Below are 24,706 nucleotides of genomic sequence, written 5' to 3' on the forward strand. Positions count from 1 at the left end.
TTCAACTCCCTCTTATATTTCTCTAGTGAAATGATCCCTCTCTAAGCTGGTGTCAGAAATGTGTCTCATGCTTGCCTGTATCCCCCCACCCCACCGCCTGCCACATGGCATAATGTGATGCAGACCGCAGTTCTAGGTGACTGTGTGCAGAACAGAATAGAATTCAACCAATGAAACTGAGTTGAATAACTTGTCCAAGGGGGTATTGCTCCTTGGCCCCCACGTCATCTAATACAAATTAAGCACAAGTGACAAGGATCATTTTGAACCCAGAAGGGACCTTACAGATCAGCTGGTTGGATCCTGCATTTCACAGAGATCAGGTGACTCACCCAAGGTCACACGGCCAGTTAGAGTCAGAGCTGGGAAGGGAATCCCCGCGGGGGCTAGAAAGGAGTCTGACAGGCTTCCCACGGTGCATTAGAAGGAAGCATGTGTCCACTGTTTCAAACACATAACCAAATCCTGCACAAATCAGTGACCCGGAGGAAGTCTGCGAGTGATGGCAAGAGGTAACTTAGCAGGCGTGCGCTTGCCACGTAGACACACTCACAGAAATAACAACTGAATCACTGCCACTGCTGTCATTTAATTTTGACGAGGTCATCTTTTAAACTTGGCCGCCATAGGATTCTGATGTATAGGAGTTATTTATGTTAACGACTCATATTATTACATTTCTGGCAATTCTAATGTCGCTGTATAGAGTAAGGCCATCAGCCATTCTCTGGGGAGGTGGGGTGGTCACATGAGAAAAACTTTCCCCAGCTCTGCTTAGCTGAGTGCTCACGGCCACATCTCCAGGGAAGAACAGGCCCCGGAGGAGGAGTGACCGAAGACAATGGAGCCAGCCGCCACCACCCTCGTCAGGAAAACAAGCTGTGGGCACTAACGGGCTGGCATTCGGCCACAGTGAGTGTATTGTGGCCCAGCTATAATAGTGAATGCACAGGCCGCAGGCCGGCCCCATTCGTACCTAGCACAACGAATTCACAGCAGAGAGCGATGCGCCAAACCTCCCACCTCGTCCACATATTCAAGGCGCCCACCCATACCGACGCCCCCTTGCATGGTGTATCTTCTGAGCAAACATCAGATACCTAAGAAATAGACAGCTTTCTCGGTGGAGAGAACAGAGGGGTGCTGGGAACTAAGTTCAAGTCTAATTTACTTTCACTAAAAGCTGTGCCAACTTGAGAAAGCCCCTCACTGGGGGTCTAACCTAATTGCTTGTAAAACATAAGGTCCAGGCCAGATCGGGGGTCCCCCGAGCTGACTGCACGTCACAGTCCTCGGGGAGGTTTTACGCTCCTCTGCTTGGCTCTTCTCTCCACATCTCTCACCTTCTCCTCCAGGTCTGGTCTCCTACAGTCAGTAACCCATCACTCAGTGAATCAGGCTGCCTTTCCAGCCCATGCTGTCCTCCCCCTCTCTCCCCCCACCGCTCCGCACACTCGCACTTGACCGCAAGCCATCCGTTATTGCTCTGTGACTGTGGCTGGTGTGTGTGCCATTTATTCCTCCAGCTCGTAAGGCACTTGTGGTCGGGACCACTTCTGTTCTTTTTCACATATACCTTTCTGACTTAGTGGGCCGACTTTATGTGTAAAGTAAGCTAACAGTTATTCCGCCTGTTCATCTCAAGTTGGGACACGTCCTGCCGTCGCCCCATCTGCATGGATATGGAAAGCTCCTGTCCTCTGCCTCTTCCCCCAGATGCCCACCAGCTGATGCCACATCACAAGCCATCCCATGAGCCACTTGTGTAAACTCAAGGTATGAGAGCCTGTTCTCTTGTGTCAACTTTGGTTGGTGCACAGGGTCCCCTAGCCCGGCCTTGTCCCAGCGACTAAGTCAAGTTCATAAAGGGGAGAAGGTTGTTACAGGAAAGGGCCAGCTTTCACTGTGTGATCTCCCCTCCATGGCGAGTGGGACACCAGAGGGGACCTGCGTGCTGAGAGGCGGGTGGGGTTGTGCATCGGGCTTCAGGCAGCAGGACCTGCTCTGAAAGGCAGGGTCCAGGGCAAGCCCGGGTCCAGTCCGAAAAGCAATCTGAGCAGGGGCTCTGGCTAAACAAGCACCAAACATGATGAGATCTCAGGATCCTGAGGCCCCGGGGCAGAGCGAGCAGGCTGGGAATGTAGGCTGGGAGGCGACACGCAAAGCTCTGGCAGATTCCCAAGGGCAGTGACTTTGCACTGTCCCCTCTAGAACCGGCCGTGTGGGTGGCTGTTGCTGTTGAGGGAGCCAAGCCCAGAAACTGGAGGCAAAGCTCTGACATCTCAGTTTTGCTGTTTTGTTTTGTTTTGTTTTCCTACAACGTGCCATTCCATAGGGCTATATACCGGGGGACACGAAATTTCCTATTTTATATCTTCTCCTCTATTCCTCTTTTCTTGCTTCCTCCTCTGACATACCTTCCAAAATGGTTTTATTGACATTTTGCATATTTAAAGAGTTGCAGCCAAATTATCATGCTACAGTTAACAGCCCGTTTTCATTTTTGTGAATTAAATCCCAGACCTCACCTACATATGTACACATTTTTTAAAGCAGGGTTTCACTCATAAAATACACGCAACCACTTCCTGTTATACTGTACACAATGTTCCATTTTGCAACAGTTCAAATTTATCATAAAAAATTATCTGCGGTGTCTTTGATGCGTTAACCTGACTTTATCATCACCGTCTTACTATATTTTAATGCAGTGCAACACACTTGAGATAATCAAACCTGGACTCAAGTAGAATGCTCAAGAAATTAAACGTTTTGGTTAACGAAACATTCCTTCAAAATGAGAGGGGAAAACACCCCCCCCCCTTCAAACTGAATAACGTGCTACAAGCCACTGCCCCGTCCTGAGGACGAGTAGCCTGGGGACAGCCGGAGCTCAGATCGCAGGACCACGAGCGTGGAGGCGAGCACTCCACAGCGCCATGGGCATTTAGAGTTTGTAGGAGACTGAGATACGTGTCTGAAACAATTTTTAAAAACAAAACCCCTGAGAGCCTGGCTGTTTTCTTGGAATTTACCTTCTGTGGGTACAGTCTTGTGAACAAAAATAGCTCATGTCTGTTGAGGTGGCTTAGTGTGTGTGTGCCAATGCTCGACTTGTGTGAGCTCATTCTATCCTGATAGCTATGAGGCTGGTTCTGTTCTGATTACTTCTGCACCCTGCACGCTGTCTGTCGGAACATCCAGTACCCGGAGAAGTCGTGTATCCTGCCCCGCCCACCAAGCCATCTCTGGGGAGATGCCTGCGCCCTGGCCCTGGTGCCACTGAGTCTGGGAAGAGAGAGCTCTACCTTCAGGGAAGGATACGCTGTTTATTTTTAAAACGACTGTTTTCTGGGGAAGAAATCCATTTGAAGGTAAATATCAGAGTTTGGCTGAAGCAGACTTTCATTTTCCCAGAGCAAATTGGACCCAAAAGGCACCTCCGGATAAGTACGAAAGCGAAAGGGAAGCACCAGGATTTCCACAGAACCTCATCATTGTCATTTGTTCTGCTCAGAAAAGTGAAGTAAAATGAGCTTTGAAGGAAAGTGAGATTGAATTAAAAAGACACCTGTCCCGCGGTATGAATGTACTCAGCACCACCCAACTGTATACTTAAAAATGGTTAAAATGGTAAATGCTGTGTTTAACAAATATAAAATTATGTTTGGTAAACATAAAATAAAATAAATTGGGGGTGGGGGGAACCAAACTAAAGTAAAATAAATGGAAGGAAAAACAGAGCATGACCAACAATATTGACCGAAGTCCATGCAGATTCTTCCCCAACAGTGAGCTGCTTCTGTTTAGCAACACTTCTCAACATCTTTCTCTTCTTTCTCTTCTTCTCTGCAAACGTCCCCCATCCACTGCTCCATGATGCTGGGAGGCAGGGTTAGCCTGGCCCGGCGCCCGCTGGCGGCTTCCTGGCCCACCCTCCTTTGTGTTGTCTGGGGGGGAGTAAGCTGTTGCCAGCTTCGGCCAAACGAAAACCCAGATGCCCTCCCCTCCTCTCTAGAAGCTATTTATTGTTTTCAGAGGAACCAGCCATCAAAGAGACCTCCTGGGCTCCACCCACTCCTCCGAACTTACAGTTCTCCACCGAAAAATGCTAACATCCGACCAGACACCACAGAAACATCCTGAAAGGCGATGCCTGGACCTGATTTTCCAGGGAGCAGCCCAGGCTTTCTTTATGACCGTCTCAGCCAGTGTGTTTTTAGTGGTGACGTTGCTAACAATCTAGCTTCAGTCTCCAGCGTCTCCCTGTTCTTACCCGGCGCTGATTTATATTTAAGCCATCATCGAGGCCACTTGTGCTAAGCTGTTTCTTGTGTCCTCCCTTGGCTCAGTGTTGTGCCAAGAATTCCTCTGCTCTAAACTCTGGAAGTGTGTTATGATGAGTCTGAAGAAACAGAGTGTTTCCAGGGAAGACAGAAATGGATGGTGTTGATCACTCACCAGGGGTTGAGCCCATGGTCCAGAACGTTCTTATATTAATGCTTTTTATATTATCAACAAAATAAAAACAAAAAATTTTAAATACATATTTTGCAAAGAAATCTTAGGTCCAAGAATATCTATCGACCCTGGTTTGCGGGAAATGGGTCTAAGGTGCGTGGAGGGAGAGTGGTCCACCTGAGGCCAGGAAGTGGTATCTTTTCCTAAAGGCAGTGAAGAGGACCAGCCCTCACACTGAGGGGTGGGGAGTGGATCCCTCTGTACCTCCCAAGTGTATCTATTTATAAAGGCGTTAAGTCAACCACGCACAGTTGCCCTTAGATTTCTAAATCCTAAAATTCCTCCGCATGGCGGACAAGGCCATCATCCCTGATCTGACTCCCGCTCACCTTCCAGCATCCTCTCTCCTTGGTCACCTCCTTTCTCCTCCCCTGCCAGGAGCCACCATATCTCTCCCCAACCAACTCTCAGTACTCCAGGGGCTACACTCTCTCAGCTCCTCATGCCGGTCCTTCCTTGTGGAAGTTTCCGACACTCCTCTCCCTGTGTTACCTGGCTAACTCTCAGCCTTCACCTGTTAGCGTGAGTCTTCTCCTCCCGGAACCTGTACTTCTGCTGGCAAGGCACTCACACCGCTGCCTATTAACACTGCTTGCTAAGTAGCCTGTCTTCCCACAAGGCTGAGAGCTCTGTGGGTTCAGAGGTTGTGTCTCACTCACCATCATATCTCCAGCTTCTGCCCAGCCCAGGGCTTGAATATCATGGATACAAAAAAAAAAAAAAAAGTTGTTGGAAGAGAGGAACAGAACTGATGAAGGGAGGGCAGAGGCGAGAAGATGGACAAAAAGCAGAACAGGAAGGAGGGGGAGCAGAGGAGTCAGGAAACGGCAAGGTGGTAACAACTCTTGTCAAGAAAAAAAAAGTCTTTGCTGTTTCTGGTCTCAAAAGAGAGTGGCGATCCCCATGATTGGGATGGACTGAGTCAGGAATTAAAATCAGAATCGGTCTCAGCACCTGGACATACAGAACCTTCAGCTCATTCCTCCAACTCAGAAGGACTCAGAGCCTTCAGTGAATTTATCCTCATGTGGGCACAGGCTCACACACGCCCACCCTTCTTTTTACCTATTTGTTAGGAAACTGAATTCTTCATTGTTGAAGATGTAACTTGAAACTGTGACCACCGAGTTGCCTAAAAGGATGAAAGAATTTGTGCGAAAGCACAAAGTGTGCAATTATTTCACCCAGTCCATCCTCATTTGAAGTGTTTCTTTAACTGGTGAAAGGGTGACAATCGTAGCGCAGCTTAAGGCTGCCATCTAGTGGACCTTCCTATGACATGCACCTGCCAATTCTAAGGGAGCCCCGTAGGAGCCACCAGAGAGCACAGGTCATCTTGGCTCCCTCCTCTGGTGTGGTCCAAGTCCGCCTTTCAGGATGGAGGATCATTTACGGGCCTCTGACAGAGTTCTCCTTTCCAAACAGCCCAGTGTAATGTTTTAACATTCTCATATCCAAAAAGTCATCCTAAATCAATGTGAAATTTCAACCACTTTCTACTCAAAGCTACCCCAGCAAGAAATCAATGCAGCAGTCTGGAAGAGCATATCCTTTTCATTTCTGTTTTGAATCTTAACCTTATAAATCAGATTTGTTATGTAGCATCCAAAGAGCTAAAAAAGAAGGAAGGCAGGCAAGAAGGAAGGAGGAAAGTAGACAACAGATCTGTCTTCCCTGAAGCTTCCACTTCATTAAGTCTAGAATGTCCTTCAGTCTCAACGTCTCCCCCCAGACATGCTTCTGAGAACTGCAGGTGAACACGGCAGCAGCTCTACATCGGGAACCGGGAGGCCCGGGTTTAGACTCAGGCTGCCACCCACCAGTCTATCACTCTGGACCAGTCATATACCGCCTTTGACTGCCAGTTTCCTCATCTGTTACAAAGAGGGGCTCATGTGTGAAAACCAGTAAGACTGCTTTGGGCTCTGAAGTTCAGCAAGCTTGTTCCCACAGTCACAGGTATCGTGATCACAGGGCCCTGACTCACGTCCCCTGCAGGCTCCCTGCCCCAGCCCCTCCTCTCACTGAAGTACTCAGGGAGGAGCTACGGGGAGCCAGGCACAGTGCTGCAGAAACAACAGTGAACGTACAGACACCATCTCTGCCAAGCCTACAGCCGAGCCAGGGACACACACGTAACACAGATGACCAAGGAAACAGTCATCCCACCACTGATGGCAAGTGTGTCAGGGAGAACGTGTAACTGGGGCCTGGTGGACGCTGGGGGCCGACGGCCAGGAAGGCTCCCTGAGGATGTGACAGGCCCGCATCTGAAGGACGGGGTGCAGCTATTCCAGTGAGGGCAAGACAGGCTGGAGGACCCAAATGGGCCAAGGCCCCAGGAAGGATGGGGTTTGGATCGTCCGGGCATCAGAAAAGCCCGTGGAGCCTGGAGTGTGGACAGCAAGTGAGTGAGGTAAAGAGGGTTGGGGAGCGGAGGGAGAAACAGGACGGGATATGCCTGGGCCTGTGGGCCACGGGAGGAGCATCAATGGTATTCTGAGAGGAATGGCTCTCCCGAAGGGCCTGCAGCAGGAACGCTGCACAGCCAGACGTGCTTCTGTGAAGGATCTGACTGCCATGGGGAGAACTGAGGTCGGGTTCGAGATCGGGTACAGAGATGCCGGATCTGTGACTACTGCTGGAAGACAGACGGGTGGTGCTGAGGTGCTGGAAGTAATCATGGAGCAGTGGCGTCGGCAGGGCACGGGGGTTGACGGGAGGTGGACGTAAAAGGGAAGAGTCCAAGGTGATTCCGAGGCCTCTGGTCAAGGGCAACCGGATGGAGTGAGTGCCCTTCCCTGAAGCGAAGGACACAGGGGGATGACCAGGTGTGCAGGAAGGTCATGGGCTCAGTTTTAGGTGCCTATGTTTCAAGAGAGACTCATGAAAGCTCCAGGCAGGTGAGAGGCATTGGGGATCCCGAGCTCAGGAGAAGCATTTACTCTAATAGGAGATAAATGGAGGGATGTGGTGGTAAGAGGCCCGGGACCAGAATTTCACGTCTGGGAGAGGAGAGGGTCCGAGCCAGCAAGGGAAACTGCAAGGAGGGCCAGTGAGGCGGAGGAAGATGGCAGGATGTGGCTTGTGGAAGCCAAGAAGGCGATCCCGTCCGCTAGATGGACCTGGTGGGCCAGCCACAAGGAACTGAAAGAACTCTGCACTGAGTGACCTTGACCTTGGTGATAAAACGCATGTGGAGTTGTGGGGCAGAGGCCAGGTGGATGATTGCAGAGTGAATAGGAGGATTGGAGACACTGAGACTAAAGGGACTCCTCCGAGGGGCCTGGCTGGGAAGGTACGAGAAGGGAGGGCAGCTGGAGGGGACGTGGGACCACGTGACGTTTCTCAGCACGGAGACTTAGGGAAAGGAGCTCACTGCGAAGGGGGGGTTGAAGATGCAGAACAGGGAGGTAGTACCTGATTCTTAAGGTTCCTGAGGAGGCCTACAGGATGAGATCCAGGGCACAGATGGAGATCTGGCCTCCGTCAAGATGCCACAGCCTCCCTCCACCGCAGCTGTGAGAGCAGGGAGGCCGGGAGATGTGATGAGGGCATTCAGGCAGGGCTAGGGCCCTAGCGTCTCAGTGAACTGGGTGCTAGTTTCAACAGCTGAGAGTGAGAGATGGGGCAGGTCAGAGGGCCAAGAAGAGAGAATTAAGCTCACTAGAGCAGCAGGTTCTTCTTGGCAAGGCGCCCAGGAGGCGACCACAGACCCCGGGCACCATCCTGCCAGCTGCACGCTTTCCTCCGGTGGGGCTCAGGGTCCACATGCTGACCGGGGATGGTCGGCAATGAGGCTCGTGTGGGGTTGGGCATTTCCAAGAGGGAATGAAGGGAAAAGAGAGGGCAAAATAACTTAGGATGCATTTAAGAGTTCAGGAGAGTGGGGAGGGTACAGCTCCGTGGTAGAGCACGTCCTTAGCATGCACGAGGCCCTGGGTTCAATCCCCAGTACCTCCATTAACAAAATAATAAATAAATAAACCTAATTACTCCCCCCAGCAAAACAGACAGACAAAAAGAGTTCAGGAGAAATGACAGACTCTGGAGTCTGAGATGAAGAGAGGAAGAAGTGGAGACAGAAGGAGGCAGGTGGGTAAAGAGGGAGAAGGTTGAGGGGGTCAACTGACTAATGGCTCCTGGAGGTCAACGCGCAACAAAGGCGGGGGATAACGGGGCAGGATCCTGGGGCACAGCCCCCTGCCAGGTACAGCCATGCTTTGCCATTGCCTCTTCCCACAGCACACAGCACACACGTTCACTCTAAGTATAACAACCTTTAATGCTGAATGAATGCATGACTAGAAACACACTTCTGATGTGGCCACTAAACCCTTGGGGAAAACCAAAAAAAAATGTCCTGACTTCTGGTGGATGTCAGGCCCTGTTCTGGGTGCTGGAGTCTGAGCCTGAACCAATCAGATGGGGTATTTGCCCTCAAGGGGCTTACACTTTCAGGAGGGCAGAGGAACACAGGCCCAGATGGCAAAGACATGCTCAGTTAAATGAAAGTGCGAAAGGGAGGTGCAAACGTTCTTGGACCTTCCACATCAGAGGACACGCTGGCTGTGCACAGTTCCCTCATGTGTGTGACTCCCGGTCAGAATTAACTGTCCCCAAAGATCACTTGGATTACTGTCCTTGAGAAATACATGTTGCCCAGTAACAGTTAGTTAGTTTATTGAACATTTGCCGTGGGCCAGGCAACGCTTACTGGAGATAATATTATCTCCATACTCCAGGTGAGGAAACTGGGTTCTAGGGAGATTACTGATCAATGATCACCCTGCAGGTCAGTGGTAGCAGCTGGGTTCCCACACAGCCGTGCCTCAGCCTGACCTCTGCCCCCTAGCACGCCCCTCTTCTGGTCAGAAGGTTAAATGTGGACAAATGTGGCAGCAGGCGAGCTTAGTTCTGGAAAGCTACCCAAATTGCTTAAAATGAGCAGACTTTCAGAACACTGGAAAGAACTCATTCCACGGGAAAAGAAAACACAGGATGAATACTGCTCTATCCGAAGGCCCCGTGTTCCGGGAAGGCTGTCAAGGGCCGATTTGTTGAATCTCTGGTGTCGAATAAATCGTGATTTTTGTCGTTGTTTGATATGGAGTCATGACTAGATGTTTTCCACATTTTTCACATTTTTCCATCAAGTCCTTGGGGTCCCACATCTGTCTTTACTTTCTTATAAAGCCCTAACTGTGCTTTGAATGAATACTATTTAATGCTAAGTCAAAACTGGTTTTTTCAGCTCTGGGACATTTCTCTTCAATTCAGACTCATGTTCACTTCACTTCGAGTCCTTAAGATTTTTTTTTTTAACATATTTTGGCCAATGTAACTTTGAAAATACTCCTAGAAAATACGAAATCTTCAAGGGCCAAATCATTTAGGTTTAGGATAGTTTGTATAATTCAATGACTAACTGTTCCAAATAACTTAAATCAGCTCAACTCTGGTTTTTTTTAAAAAAAAAAAAAATGTAAATTTGACTTTGGTAAATTAAGTCATTTAAAAGGGACCTGGTAGTAAATCCAGCTAGGTTTGACCCAAGCAATAGATACACCCCCCCCACACACACACACACACAAACATCAAGGGTGGAGATAAAAATGGGAAAAACAGTCTCATTCTCCTACCCGCTACTCCTCATCCAGCCCGATGACCCTTCAGAAAAAACGCTACACTGTCATCACATGGAGCCAGAAGGGCATCTTCAGAATAAAATGTGAAAGAGGACTTAACACAAGAGGTTAGAAAGATAGAGGGGTACTACTTATACAAATATATTAACTTATTTATTCTCCAAGGCGTGTGTGTGTGACAAAGCAGCAGGGGGTCTGTCATCCAATCATTCAGCAGATAAAGCTAAATGCCAAGCACTCAACTAAGTTCCAGTGAAAAAACAGGTTTAAAAAACAAAACAAAGGAGTTACAGGTATGAAGGATGCTCAACAGAGGATGCGCAGGGGGCCATGAGGACGCAAACCGAGGGAAGCCTGGCACGAGCTTCCCAGAGAAACTGACCCTGAGGCTGAAGTCAGCCAGGTGAAGAGGGCCCAGAGTGGTCCAGATAATGAAAGCAGCAGGGTTTAGGCCTCCAAGAGCTTGGTGTGTCTGACGATGTCACGGGGACCCAGGCCAGTGAAAGCAGAGACACTAACCTAGGCATAGGGGTGACTCCAGAGAGACAGGATCAGGGAAGGTCTTGAAGAGTCGTGTGAGGATGTTAGACCTTGTCACCCACTGAGTGTTGAGTAGGCGGGTGACACCATCAGACGTGCACCTTTTAAACTTGGCTCCAGCTGCGGAGGAGGATGGAGGGGGACCAGCCTGCGTGTGGTTAATGCAATAATGGTGATACCACGTCTGGGGCTGGGGTAGCGACACCAGAGATGTAAAGAGGACAGGTTTACAGCTCTTAAGAAAGCTGAAGTAACTGAACTTGGTGACTGATTGGATGTAGGGAGGGAGAGAGGGAGGAAGGTGGCAAGGATGCTCCCCAGTTTTCAGGCTGAGCAACTGAGCGGATGGTAGTGTCCTCAAAGCGGATGGAGATCTGTGGAGGTGGTGTTTGTGTGGAAATAGGAAGGTATTTTGAACATGCAGAGTTTGGGATGGATGTCTGAGAGCCACGTTCTTTCTTTCTCCCACTCCATTCACCCCAAGCAGACCATCTCCTCTTTTTCTCTGTCCCATATCATGTGACAAAAGGTCTGGAAAGAATCTTAGGAAGCACACTGTCCAATTCCCTTCATTCTTCAGGGAGTGAAGGGGGCTTCCCCAAAGATACACATGCCTCACAGCCCCCTCGCCCTCCCTGGCACCCTCTGAAACGCGCTGTTTCCCTGCCTTTCATAGTTTTCATGATCATCGTCTTAAGCACTTTTCCTGAACAAAAACTGTGCTTCCTGAAGGTACTTATTCAGATAGGAGAAATCTTTGGCCTTCTTACCAATAGATGCCTCAGAATATAAAAGTTATATACTTGGGGAAGTACAATGAATCAGAAGCAGTTGAAAAGGTCAAACACAGTTTAAGTTGGTCTCTGGCCACAGGAACCTCCTGGTAGGTCATTTCAGTTTTCATTACAATTACTTAAAAAATTAACATAGAGCATCGAGTCTGTTATTATTTACAAAATAAATTCTGAAATTTCTATCTCCGTGCACCACTGTTTCAATTACCTGTCATACAGCTTCCTATAAAAATTCACTGGTTTAACCAATGTTGGTAGGATTTGCAATAATTATTTTTAACTAGGTGAGGAAATAAAATCGAGAGCTTTTGCTCACTGAGCTTCCACTTGTATAAGCTACTAGAGCAAAATGGTAGATGTCAGAAACCAAGCGATGTTCCACGAAGGAGCAAACCAAACCCTTGATCCAACACAAGTCAAAAAAAAAAAAAAAAAAAAAAAAAAACCCCAAACAAGCTTACCTGAGGCGAGTGTCCTTGAAGGTGTCAAGGTAGGCGGGATAGCTCCATCCGATTTTATTCCCTTTACATCGAAGCTCTAGCGTTTGCCCCGCCGTCAGACTCAGGGTGGCAGCGGGCTTCTGGAAGCGTCCTTTATCCATCATTTGCATCATTATAGATGGTGTCTTTGGCGTTGAATCCACTGAGAGCCTGTCCTTTATTTTAGGAATTTTGGGTTTCACCTTTTTGTTGGCAGGCTTGATTCTGTTCTCTCCTGGCTCCTTTGGACGCTTGTTCTTGGGAAGATGTTGGCCAGTGACTGCTACAAACGTGAGGAGAGGAAAATGAGCTTTGGAGGTTAACACACCCAGAGTGTTCAACCTCTAAAACAGATCACTTTTCAATACCCTTCTCCCCTTATGTCAAAATTATTCTCAGGTATAATCAATATTTCCTTGGTTCATTCTTTAAACCAGTTAGTAACTGAAAGAGAACAGATTTCAGCTTCAAAGATTTTGTTCAAATTCAGCAAAATATTTTATGAATTCACGCTTCCCAAACAAAACTGCTTTTCCTTGTGCTGCACACTCAGACTCACAAGCTCTAAAGTGGCCACCAGGTTGGCAGAACCAAAGCCTCTCAAGGTCTGTTTCTGGTCCTTGCAATCTCAGTACTGTCATTACTCATGTTGAAACTACTGTTTAAATGCAGGAATATGTAGTCTTCAGGGAGTGGAGACACAGCGACGCTGCAAGCACACTCAGAAGATTTCCAACCATCACGAACTTCCTCCCGGATGAGTGCGCACAGTGTCGTCTGTGTCAGGGCTGATAGCATCCATGTAGGACACAGGCTTACGAAGAAATAAGTCCGAATCCTGTGCTCATTTAAAGCCACATATACGTCACTCAAACTCAGTGGTAACTGTAGCAATGGTTTAGAACTTAAAATGCACCAGGAGCAGGAGTGTTGTGTCACCAGTACTGTTGAGAATTGCTGGCAAATGGTGATAAATAGGAATGGACTGACCTACTTCAAGTCCATTTTCTTCCTGCTGTTTTCCCCCTTCTCTACACAACGCTGTCCTGCCATGGGAATGCCTCTGGGCTCCAGACATCTCCACTGTCCACCCGCCGGCATGGCCGCGCGCTGTGTCCACCCAGCAAGGATGAGAAGCCAAGGGGAGGATTCGTCTGCCCTGCTGTCTGCACCAGCCCAAAGGCGACCTAGATGTGAGCCCAGAGTTACACAACGTCCCAGCTGACAGGATCCTGAGAGATCGTTTAAGTTCTCACGTTGTAGATTTAAAAAAAAAAAAAAAGGAGGCCTTAGAAGTTAAATAAATTGCACAAAGCTGGTTAGTGGCAGAATGAGGGAGTAAAACTCATTTCTCCTGACTCCCATTTCACTCCATGCACATAAACAGCCTGTAGATATTTTGAATAGATAACTACACAAGCCTTGGCCAACTGAGGGAATTAAAGGGCATTTGTATAAAATGGGGAACTGAAAAATTGGAAGGAAATAATTTTTTTCCTCTTTGACATTCGTATTGATTATCTAGTATTACCTTGGTGTATAAAGGGCTTGGGGTGATCAAAAGTACAAAGACACTGAATTGGGATCAAGAGATAGAAACAGGTAAGCGTTGTAAGCTCTTAGACCAGCGGGCCAGGCAGGCGGTGAAACGGGGTGAGCCAGCTGGGCCTGCAGTGGCCGCGCCCTCCCGAAGGGATGGCTGCCTTTGGGGAGCACATGCCCAGGGTTACAGGAGATGCTTTCTCAGAGGATGGTGGAAACTCAGGTCTCCTGACTTATCTAGACCAGAAACTTGATTTTTTAGAAACTTCAGGTCTGAATCTCTGAGGCTAAGAGTCAGGTGGTGGTTTTCTTTGGCAGGTGGGGATGACCAGGAGGGGACAGGAGAGGGATCGCTGGCCTTGATCTGGGCTGGTCACATGGGTGCAGTGTGTGAGCATTTCACGGAGCCAGACTTAAGATTTGTACCAGAAATTGAACTGGTGAGGACGCAACTCAGTGCAATGAGTAATTGTGGCTTCCTGGGCGCGTTTCCCTTGGAAATGGAAGCCATTTGGCCTCTACCCTTGGTTCAGCCTGGCCCAGACTCTGGAACCCATCCCACTGAGCCCCCACTCAACTCCTTCACTGGCTGCCTCCTTTGGGGTCAGCGGCCTTGCCCCCTGAGCCCAGCTATCCCTCCCACGACTCCAGGTCCATCTGTGACCTCCTTCCTGCCCATCCTTCCCCCTCTCTGGTCCCTCTCGCTCACAGGCTCTGCTGATCTTTCTCAGTCCCTCCAGGGAGCAGGGCTGTGTCCTCCAGCATCAGCCTCCAAGGCAAGTCCCCGATGCCCGCTGCTGAACCTGCCCTTCGTGAAGACTTCCCCCAGCCCTGCACAAGTATTTACCCCCAGGGTTCTAACGACAGATGGGGGTGGGCATTGGCGCCCACACACACATTTCCCCAACTTCCCAGAAGGGAAGGCGTTGTAACCGCTGGGAACAGAAATATACTAATCTAGCAACATCGGTTGTGAAGCAGAAGCCTCAGTGTTGCAACGGAGTATAAGTCACTGTCTCTTTCCTGAGGCAGAAAATAAAAGCCTAACCATGAGCCCTGCGAGTCATCCGTGCCCTGCAAGCATTTTATTCCCACGGTGCCTATGAGAGTCACGGACCTCCGAACTGATGTCTAATTTGGTGTGTGTTCTTTATCATGCAAGCTATCGGCAATGACAACTGTTTGTAAATCCTGGGGAATTTAGACCGCCCGTGCAACTTGCCTGACTTCTAAGCCCTCAGATTCTGTGTGGTGATGCTACTCCAGAACAATCGACTACCTAATTACGGATGTTATGCCTTCCAGCTTGTGCAAAATCATTTGACCAAACAGGCCCATCAGCTGATTTAACTATAAATTAGTCCAGCTGCCATATGGTGGACTTGCCCATGGATTGATGGCAATGACACTAAATTAGAGGAGCCAGATTAGTGGCCCCCCATGACATCAGGACTAAGCGATTTCCAAATCCCATGTCTAACTTTTTAAAAGAATATGATGCTTCAGTTTGACTAAGTAAATTTTTTTTCCCCAAAGGCCTAAAAATATGTGAACTTGTCTTGTAGACATAAAAGTGAAAGTCCATTACCATTGCATTTTTGAGATTATGGCACAGAATATTTTATGGAGAAATAGGTGGCAAAATCCACAAACCATTAAACATCAGTATGGACCTGAGGTCCTGAATAGAAAGTCATTACTGACTTACTGTGCGACCTTGGGAAGTGATGTCCCTTCTCTATTTCCTCATCTGTCAGTTGAGAATCACGTGGTCCTCATGATTGTCTCGTGGGTTGTCATGGGGATGAAGTCAGTTAACATGCTTAAAACTCTGAGACTAGTGTCTGACCCACCAGTATAAGCACTAGTGGGCGGCTGCTGATCGCTTTGTGTTGTCCCATGAAGTCTCACGGTCATCTCTACGATAAAGTTTTGATGGAGGCAAAGCAACTGTTCTTCCTAACTTACAGGTGAAAAAGAAATGGAAACCACGGGTGCCAAGTGGCTCGCCCCAGGTTACTAAGAAGGCAGGGGAAACCCAGGTCTGGAGCCTTCTCTGGTCCGTGTTGCTGCTTTCAGTTCACCGAGAGATTAGCGCCGCCCTTCACTGGCATGAATCTCACACACAGGACCATTGTCTAAGTGTGGCCGGCCCAGGCTCCGGCGAGGAGTTCCAAGTCAAACAGAACTTGATGCCCAGGATGAGGGCACAGCCTTCCTGGAAGGGCTGGCAATGCTTTTCCAAGGCACATATTAGAATCCCCAAGTGAGGAGACGCTGGTCAAACATGTCTCCAAAAGGAATGAGTAAGTGTTACCCAGCCAGAAAAGTAATCAGGATAAGGGGCTCTTAACTCTTCAGCATCAGCTGAGGATGGACTGCAAACAATCCTTATTGAACAAAGGTGATCTGACTATTAACCTCTCTAATTCTGTCAGATTGTGCGGGAGGAGAAAATTAATTCATTAGAAGACTCACTGGCAGCTGCTGAGATGAGGACTCCATGTAAACACAGCCATTAACATCAAAGACCTGGAGCTGTTCATTTTTTCCCTCCCTGTGAGCAGTTAAGGCAAAAGACCTGACTCAAGAGCCGCATCAAAACCACACTATGAATGTGCTGAGTAGCTCAGGGGCTCCTCAGACTGAGTAACGTGCCCCTCTTTCATTTCTTCCATTCCTCACAAAACACCAGCACCCCACAGGAACACACACACTTTCCCAAGAGCCAGTCTGTGAAGCCGAGGCAGCAGTGACAGTAGGGAGATGAAAACATCCAACAATGAGAGGCTTTCCTTCCCTTTCTCCCTTCCATAACCGCCCCCCCAACGGCTTCAATGGCCATTTTCTTAAAAGAGCAACTTCTAAGCATTAGATACTTCTATTTCAGGATAAAGACCTCAAACAAACATTTTTAGAACACAGTTCATCATGCTTTTTTAAACTGAGATGTAACTGACAGCTCAATTGACATATTAGTTGCAGGTGTACAAGATACTATTCTGTATTTGTATATATTGTAAAACGACCCCTCTCTTCTTGAAACACTTTATTTGCTTGGCTCCCAGGCATGACGCTGTCTTGGTTTTCCTCCTACGTCCCTGTCAACTCCTTCTTGGTCAGTTTGGCGGCCTTTGTCATCTTCCTTCCCTGCCTGAGCTGAGTCTGAAGGGCTGAATCCTCACAGCTCCTCTCAGTCTCCTACACTCAGTCTCCAAGTGGCCTCACCCAGGCCGCTTGGCGCTAACAGCAATTCTGTGCTGAGCACGGCCCAGTTCCTGTCCTGGCTTTGCGTCTAAACTCCAGACCTGAATATCCTGTTGCTTACTCAGCACTGCCGCTTGGAAGGCTAGCAAGCATCTCAAATTGGACGTGTCCACACTGACCTCTAAATGCCCTTTCAAATCAGCTCCTTCCCTGGTGTCCCCTTATCAAGTAAATGCAACTCTCTTCGCCTAGTTGCTCAGGACAAAAACCTCCAGGTCACACATGATTCTTTTCTTTCTCTCCAAAGCCACGTCCAGCAGCAAATACTCTTTGCTTCACCTTCAAAACAGACCCCAAACCCAGGCTCTTCTCCTGACATCCACTTCGACCCAGACTATTAAAACAGCCCCCAGAAAGTTTGTCTTAACTTTCTCTCATTGTCTCATAAATATTTATTGTTTGTATGAATTATATTTGAGACTTAAACAGATGCCAATTGATTCAGGCAGATGTTTGTAATCATTCCCACGGCCTGGGCACACATTGGCCAGGGAAGATCAAGGAGGCAGAGGTTGAGGCCGCCTCCTGAGCCCCTGAGGCAGTCATCTTGGGTGAACTGGATAAGCAAGTAAATGGGCCATTTGAAATTATTTTGTCTGACCATCTCTTGTCCTATTCAAAAAATGATACCAAATGCTACATTTCTGTCCCTTCAGCGGGTCACATACAAGGACCTGCCAGGAGCAATTTAATATTGCATTTTACAACGTAAACTCATGCCAACTCTGGGTGAAGAGGACCTGTTCTCCCCCTGCAGAAGCACTGCCTATATGGTATTCAGCAGGGCTCCGAGCTTCAGGATCCACATGCTCAGCTGCAAGTCCCCCAACTGCTTTGGACTCTGCAAACCAGAATGTGGTATTTTTCTGGCAAATGCTTCTAGTTTCATGGGGAAGAAAGGAACTGGTCAGGACTGAGTAGTGGATGAAAATGTGGGCCAGGTTGAGCTGGCTCCAGCGTGAGGTTGCATAACGGTAAAAGCTAGTTTTCAACCAAAACTAAGCAGAAATAGTGGCTGGACCTGTGGAATTCCAAGGAAGATTTCAGGATGCCAGGATGTACCAGATGCAAAGCATACCTGTACAAATGTACCACCAATCGCATAAATAATGCAGCCAACAAAAGAATTAAAATGCCAACAGAAATACAGATAATAGAAATATAACAATACACGCACATACACAAGAGCCTGGCCCTGTGGTTTGAGTCTACACAACAGGCTGGACCCAGGACCGGCACACATTAAAAAAAAACTGTAGCGGCACAAGGGCCCCCATCCACTGTACGAACATCATTTTCTTCATTTTCCCCTCCAATTATAGAAGAAGTGTAAGAGCTGTGGGGTTTTGAGTCGTTTTGAAAAGGTTTAATACAGAAATATCTAGTCTAAGACTTAGGTACATCTTGCAGGATTCAAGCCCAAGTTGATACACGAAACAAATCTAGGACTGCAAATAGGGGAGGGGGACACTTCGAATTTTGCAAAGGAATCAGCCTCGGCGGCACCACCCTCAGAAGCAGAGATCCTAATCCCGGGGCGAAAATCGCAGGGAGGTGGCAGCGATCCGCGAGCCCGCGCCGCCTCCCAGACCGACACGTTGACACTGGGGGCTGGACCAGGCGCTGCCTGGGGGTGCTCGGTTTGCCCGCTGCCGAGGGCTTTACCGGAGCGCTGGAGCGGTTCTGGTAGGGAGCCTAAGGGCCGGGGCAGCTGCCAGCGTCCCAGGGGCTCCGAGGGGAGGTGGAGAGAGGGACGCAAGGAGACCCTATTAAGAGAGGGCAGGTGCACGGGGCAGGGAGTGGCTCCAGGGCCGGGCCTCGGAAGGTCAGAAGTTACAGGAAGAACTGGAGGGCGCCGAGGGCTGGGGGGATCGGGGATCAAGTCAGGGCACAAGCCGGGTAGCACCCGCACCCAGAGTCACTCACCATCCTCCAGCGCTTCGTGCACCAGCAGAAGACCCAGCAGCAGCCAAACCTTCATCTTCAAGGCAAGGGGCAGAGGCGCTGGGGACAGCGGGTCCGCGGTGCACGGACAGCGCAGGGTGAGGACAGGGGCGCCAGGGGAGGCGGCGGGCGAGGGGCGGGCGCCTGGGACGCCACAGCTGGAGGATTCGGTTTCATAAGGAAGAACACAGATTTGGGGGAAAAGTTTGGGCTTTTTTTTTTTTTTTTTTTTTTTTTTAATTCTGTGTAATGTGACCTCTCCTGCCCCCTGGCGGAGCCGTGAGGCGCAGTGCTTTTTCCAGGCACAGAGCAAGGGATGAGGGTGAAATGTCAATTAAAAGTCAGTCTTCGAACTTCTCCAGTTCTAGGCGTTTTACCAAGTTTACCAACTTCAAGAAGGCCCAGCCTAATCCTGGGGGTACTGATTGGATCACAATTGATCATAATTGTCCAAATGTCACCAGCGCTTTTCCCACCTGCTCAGGTACAGCCTTAATAATCTGTAAAAAATACCCCTTAAGTATTTGTCTTCATTCCCAGAAGGTCTCTCACTTGCGCTCACTCACGAGACCACTGCCCCCAGTTTTTCTGGCTTTGCACTCAGCCGTGTGCCTGCTGGACACTGGCGTCTCCCTTGCAGCTGAGACGTTAGGGCCCTGGGGCTTCCAAATCCGGAGGCTGCTGTGCCTTCAGAGGGTCCTGCAGGCAGCTCCTTCCCCAGTGTCCGGTTTTGGAGAAACTTCCCCTTTTCTCTTTTATTCCGAAGTCCCACTGCCTTACGTAAGAGTCAACTGGGTGTTCAGGAGGGATTGTGCCAGAAAACAAACCCAAGTAGCTGCATCCACACCAGCTCCTGACTTCATGAAGCTGACAACTTTGCTCTCACTCTGTTGGAGCCTAGGGTTTAAGTCTACACCTCCTGCCCCTCCCTCCACATGGTGGCCCAGTCCGGCCAGGTCTACCTGCTGACCATGCATCAAGTCCACCCCTCTTCACCATCATCCCGGGCCTCACTGCTCCTGCTCAGGCTGTTATCTTCATCAGCAAGTGGCCACAGCCTTCTAGGGGGCCTCCCTGCCCCGCCGTCCACCTCAATCCTTCTTTCCCCAGCAATCAGATTCATCTTCAGATGCAACTCTAAAATAATCCAACCCGATTAAAACCTTTCAAAGGCTCTCCAATGAGGTTCACAACAGTTCTCCAGCCTTGCTGGCGTCTCCTGCTTCCTCTCTCAGTAGCGGCTCCTTGTCCTGTCCTCCACACACATGACACACTCCCCCTGCCCACCCCCCACCCACCCAGCCACCATGGGAGTCCACTGCTCCCCTGCTCCCTCCACCCCCAATAGTCCCTCCTTTCACCACCTGCCTGCCCTCTCGCCACCCCTCCCCAGCCCCATCCCTGGCCTAACTCATCCTGCAAGGCTTAGCTCAGACCTCACCGCCTCCCAGCTGGGCTAAGCAGTTTCCTAGTAGAATGCTTCACGGGAGCAGCTATCACAAAATGAGGAACGTAGCTGTCAGTCTGGCTGTGCTTCTGCACAGTCCTGAGTTCAAGGGCAGGAAATGGGTCTTACTAAATTTTGTATCCTAACACCTGTTTCTGGAAAGTAATAATTATTTATTAGGAACTTATTGTGTTCCAAGCAGAGCAATAAAACCCTTAACGTGCATTTCTTGTTGTTCCTGTCAACAAAAAGCCTAGGGGGTCGGCTGTGTGTTTGATATCGACCCCATTTTATGGATGAGGACGCCTAAAGTCAAACTGGTAGGAAGCTGTAATGTGGGTTTTGTCTGACTCCCACGTCTCCGGGTTGAACCCTCACTCTACTTGTTAAAACGAGCTGTTGGAATCACTACACACGAGAGCTTTCATACAGGGCCCGCCTGACCACAAAGCCGCCCCTCTCGAACCCCCAAGACTGGAGGCGAGCACTTCGTGACTTACCTCATAGGCTCGACGGCAGAGAGCGAGGATGGCCAAGGGCCCAGATGCACAGACTTGCCAGGCCTTCCCGGGAGAACACACAATCTGCCCCACCGTTTGCAGGAGTGGGGAGGAGTAGGTGGCTGCGTTAAAACAAGCCATTAAGAGAAGACACCTAAAATTTTAATGAATTCTTAAAAGCCGAACGCAGACGGGCGTGAAGGCGCAGATGCCCTGGGAGCCTCGGAGCCGCGCTGCGCCCGGAATCCCGCCGCAGCTTTTTCCCACAAGCCCCTGCGGCTGGTTCACAGGAGACCAGACGGCCCCACAGGTGAACGCGGTTGGCGTTAACAAGAGCTGTGCTCAGTGACTCCATCTGTGCTTTCCTTGTCTTAAAAAGAACTGGTTTCTTTTTAAGTACTTAATCCATTTAAAAATAGTTTAAACCATCACAGAATTATATAGGACAGGAGATGATAAAAGTAAGAAAAATATCCTTTCATGTTCCTGACCCCTCCTTCTAGCCGTTAAATATTTCATAGTAGATGCACCATCGTTTAAATTTTGCTGTTTATAGATAATTTGCTTGTTTTTTTAAACTCTTACAAAAAAATATTGCGGTAACTGTCCTTATCCAAATGTTTCTATGTCCATGACTATCTCTGTAACATAGACACCTAGAAGTGAAATTATTCATCGCAAGGCCGTGATATTTAACATTCCTGATTAATACTGCCAGTTCCACAAAGCTGTTCCTATTTATGGCCAGTTCTACTTTCTTCGGGAGCACGTGAGCCTACCTGTTTCTTCATACACCCACCAGTGCTAAATGTGATGAACCCATTTGATTTTTACAACCTGGGGAGGGGGGTCTCGTTATGTTCTTTCAATTCCCAGTCCTTTTATTAAGGACAAGCTTTTCATCGTATTTGTATTTCATTTGTATTTGTAAATTGAGAATTTTGGAAAATTGAGCTCTTTTTAATTATTGTCGTAATGTAATACAATCTTAATATGTCCTGGCTAATAAGTTCTCGGGTGTTACACAAATGGCAGACATTTTCTTCTAATCCTTTGCTCGTGTTTTAGCTTTGCTAACGGTGCCTTGCTTCAAGCAATTACAACAAATGTTTAGCAATTACGTTTTTCAGTAACTTTTTTCATGGCTTCTGGGTTTTGTATCTCCTTAGGTAGGCCTTCTGTGCTGCAAATTATCAAACTACATATTTTGTATTTTCATCTAAAACTTTTATAATTTTGCCATTCATGTTTAGTCTTTAAATCAACCCATACATTTTTTTTTTTTTTTGGTATCGCCAAGTTAGAAATCTAATTTATGTGCTTCCAGTTGGATGGTTGGTGGCACAGTATCATTTGTTAAATGATTGGTCCTTTTCCATCTATTTGAAATTGACTTTTAGTGTGGATTAAATTACATATGTACATGGGTCTGTTTCAGTTCTTGTATTCTGTTGATCTCTTTACCTATAACAATACCACACCGCATGAATTGGTGCTTATTTATAGTATGTTTAGTTATTTGTTTGGGCAAAGGATGCCCCTATCATTGATCTTATGTTAATTATTATTGTGCCATAATGTTATATATCTTTCCATTTGTTCCAGTCTACTGTTGTGTCTCTATTATAATTTTTTAATTGGTTAATGTTGTTATTAGGACAACAATTTTGGAGTTCTGCAAACCCAATTCTGTGCCACTTCACTGCAGCAGCCCTGGGAACACGTACAGTCTGTTAGGATGGGAGCAAGGGTTACGAGAAATATAAGGGCATTCCAAGAAATGTAGCTGATTAAGCACGAGGCTTGTTATCCTCAAATGAGACCATGACAGGATGACTCTGAACGGGAAAACTAAAACTGCCCAAGTTGCATTTTTTACTGCTTGTGTTTCACTGTAAAAACCCATTTGCTTGTCTCTAGGGTGAGAAGGAATTTTATTATTAGATTCTCTGTGTTCATCTTTTCCATCCTTTCTCCAACCACTGCTGTCATGATGGCCAATTAAAATAAGTATTGTCTTACAGCTCTAAGTCAGACACCACATGAAGCCTGGTTTCTAGCATGATTCATTTTTGTATGCTTGTATCTGGTCACCTTAGTGGACCCTCTTAGTATAGTCCAAACAGTTTTCAATTGATCTCTTGGGATTTTAGATAAATGACCATATTACCTGCAAGACTCACTTTTTCTTTCTTAGCTGTTGACCCTCTGCTCCCTCCACCGCACTCTTGCACTCACCTTCAGTGTTTGTAATCCACTGACCCCCAACCTCATGAAGCATGGTGGTGGCTCAGGGATGAAACAAATCAGAGGGTCCAAGCCTCCCCCGAATCATCAGCTGCTTCCTGATGCGGGAAGAGGGGAGCCTGACAACACAGACACAGCCTCTTAAAAACAGTGTCCAGGGAACCACGGTCACACTTGGGAGAGTGCAGCATTGTCTGGAGAGCAAGGGCAGCAGCCAGTGGCATCGGCGGCATAAGAAACGGAGACTTGGAGAGAAAATAGCAGAGAGAAGCAAAAACCAGGAAATGGGGGACCGGGGACGGGGGAGTGTGACCGGAGCTGGGGAGCCGGCTGCACATGTAGACTTAGGTCTGTAAAAGCACATTTCTCCTCATTCTCTTCAGAAGCACAAGCTGGTATATACACTGTGTTTCTGAGGGATGGTAAGCAGCAGTATCAGCAACCCCTCCCGGTTTCCAAAGGCTAAAGAGAAATTTCAGTGCTTCCATTATGATTCATTTGTGAGTTATTTATACATAGCGTTTTCATCATAAATCTTAAATAATGGTCATCATTTATGACTGCTTTGTCCTGAAAAGTCTCCCTACTCTGCTCCCTCTACTTTTCTCCCCCTTCAAGGTGGTGAATAACATCCGGGATTTGTTAGGTAAGAAAAAAATGTCGGTCTATATTTTGGACATCCACTGCCTCTCGCCCAAAATAGGACATCTTCTCTAACTAGTCTTCATTAACTGTAGAAATACAATCAAGATGAATTTTTTTTAAATTAGTGTTTGAAGGTTTGAGTAGGAGCTAGCTTTAGTGGTTTTAAATATAGCACCGAGACTCTCATTCTAAAATAAATGCCAGAGCTTTTTTATGGTCCTAGAGGGCAAGGCAAGGATCCCAGAATCTTGGTCTACTTAAAATAGATGGGCAGAAATGGCTCTCCCAGCTTTGGGATGCAGCATGCTGCCAAGACGTTCTAGCCCTTGGCTAGTTATGACAGCCTCCAAACGCCTCTGGGAAGAGGGACAACTCTCAGCTGAAATATCAGTGACTTAAAACTTCCATCCTCTCCCATCCTTGCTTTGTCTTTGCTCAACGGTGTCCTGCATTTCTGCTTCAACTCTCCCGAGCCATTTGCTTTCTCCTGCCTATTTGCTCACTTTCTGAAAATCATTTGCTATCAGCCATTTACAACTTGGTGAAACCGCCGGTTTTTGCTGGAAGAAATATTAGGCCTGAATGAGCAGATGGGGGAAGATTCTGGAGACCGGGAGACTCAGCCATTGGGGGACCCTCGAAACCTGAATCATCTCGGTGATAGTGTACTTGTGGGTTAGGGAACATGGAGCCTGGAAATGAGCTTGCTCCCCATCCGGAGATTCGGCCCCACCCTGAGCTGTGTAGTGCACCTGGGCAGGGCAGTCTCCAGCTTGGGTTTCCATCTTCACTTTGACGGCTCCAGGGTTAGTAGAGAGTGACAAGGATTCTTTACCAGGGATTATGACATTTGAAATCTCCAGCACCTTAAAGTATTTAACAGTGGGCTATGAAACTGTTAACAAGAAAGGTTCAGGTGACAACGGTTACCAAAGGGGAAAGGGCAGTGGGAGGTGGGGCATAGATTAGGAGTTCAGATTAACAGACACACCACTATACATAAAATAGATAAATAAGGACCTACTGTATAGCATAGGGAACCATATTCAATTTCTTATAATAACATGTAATGGAAAAGAATCTGAAAAGAAAATATATACATGTATGTATATATATAACTGAATCACTTTGC

General features: G+C 47.9%; 1 protein-coding gene across 2 annotated transcripts in view; it reads right to left on the reverse strand.

Moving 5' to 3' along the window:
* PDGFRL (platelet derived growth factor receptor like) overlaps nucleotides 1–18,924 on the reverse strand; it is a 37,851-nt gene extending 18,927 nt beyond the window's left edge. Inside the window, exons 1-2 of one of the 2 annotated variants that reach the window (XM_010953260.3) lie at nucleotides 18,718–18,921; nucleotides 11,965–12,265 (exon numbers count right to left, since the gene is read on the reverse strand). In XM_010953260.3, coding sequence (XP_010951562.1) covers nucleotides 11,965–12,265; nucleotides 18,718–18,772 — 356 coding nt within the window. In that variant the 5' untranslated portion in view covers nucleotides 18,773–18,921. Of the gene's footprint in view, nucleotides 1–11,964; nucleotides 12,266–18,717 lie in introns of both variants that reach the window. The other variant, XM_045515462.2, reaches the window with a different exon arrangement.
* Between the last annotated feature and the right edge of the window lie 5,782 nt (nucleotides 18,925–24,706).

Source organism: Camelus bactrianus, chromosome 26 (genome assembly GCF_048773025.1).
Source record: "Camelus bactrianus isolate YW-2024 breed Bactrian camel chromosome 26, ASM4877302v1, whole genome shotgun sequence".
Lineage (NCBI taxonomy): Eukaryota > Metazoa > Chordata > Mammalia > Artiodactyla > Camelidae > Camelus > Camelus bactrianus.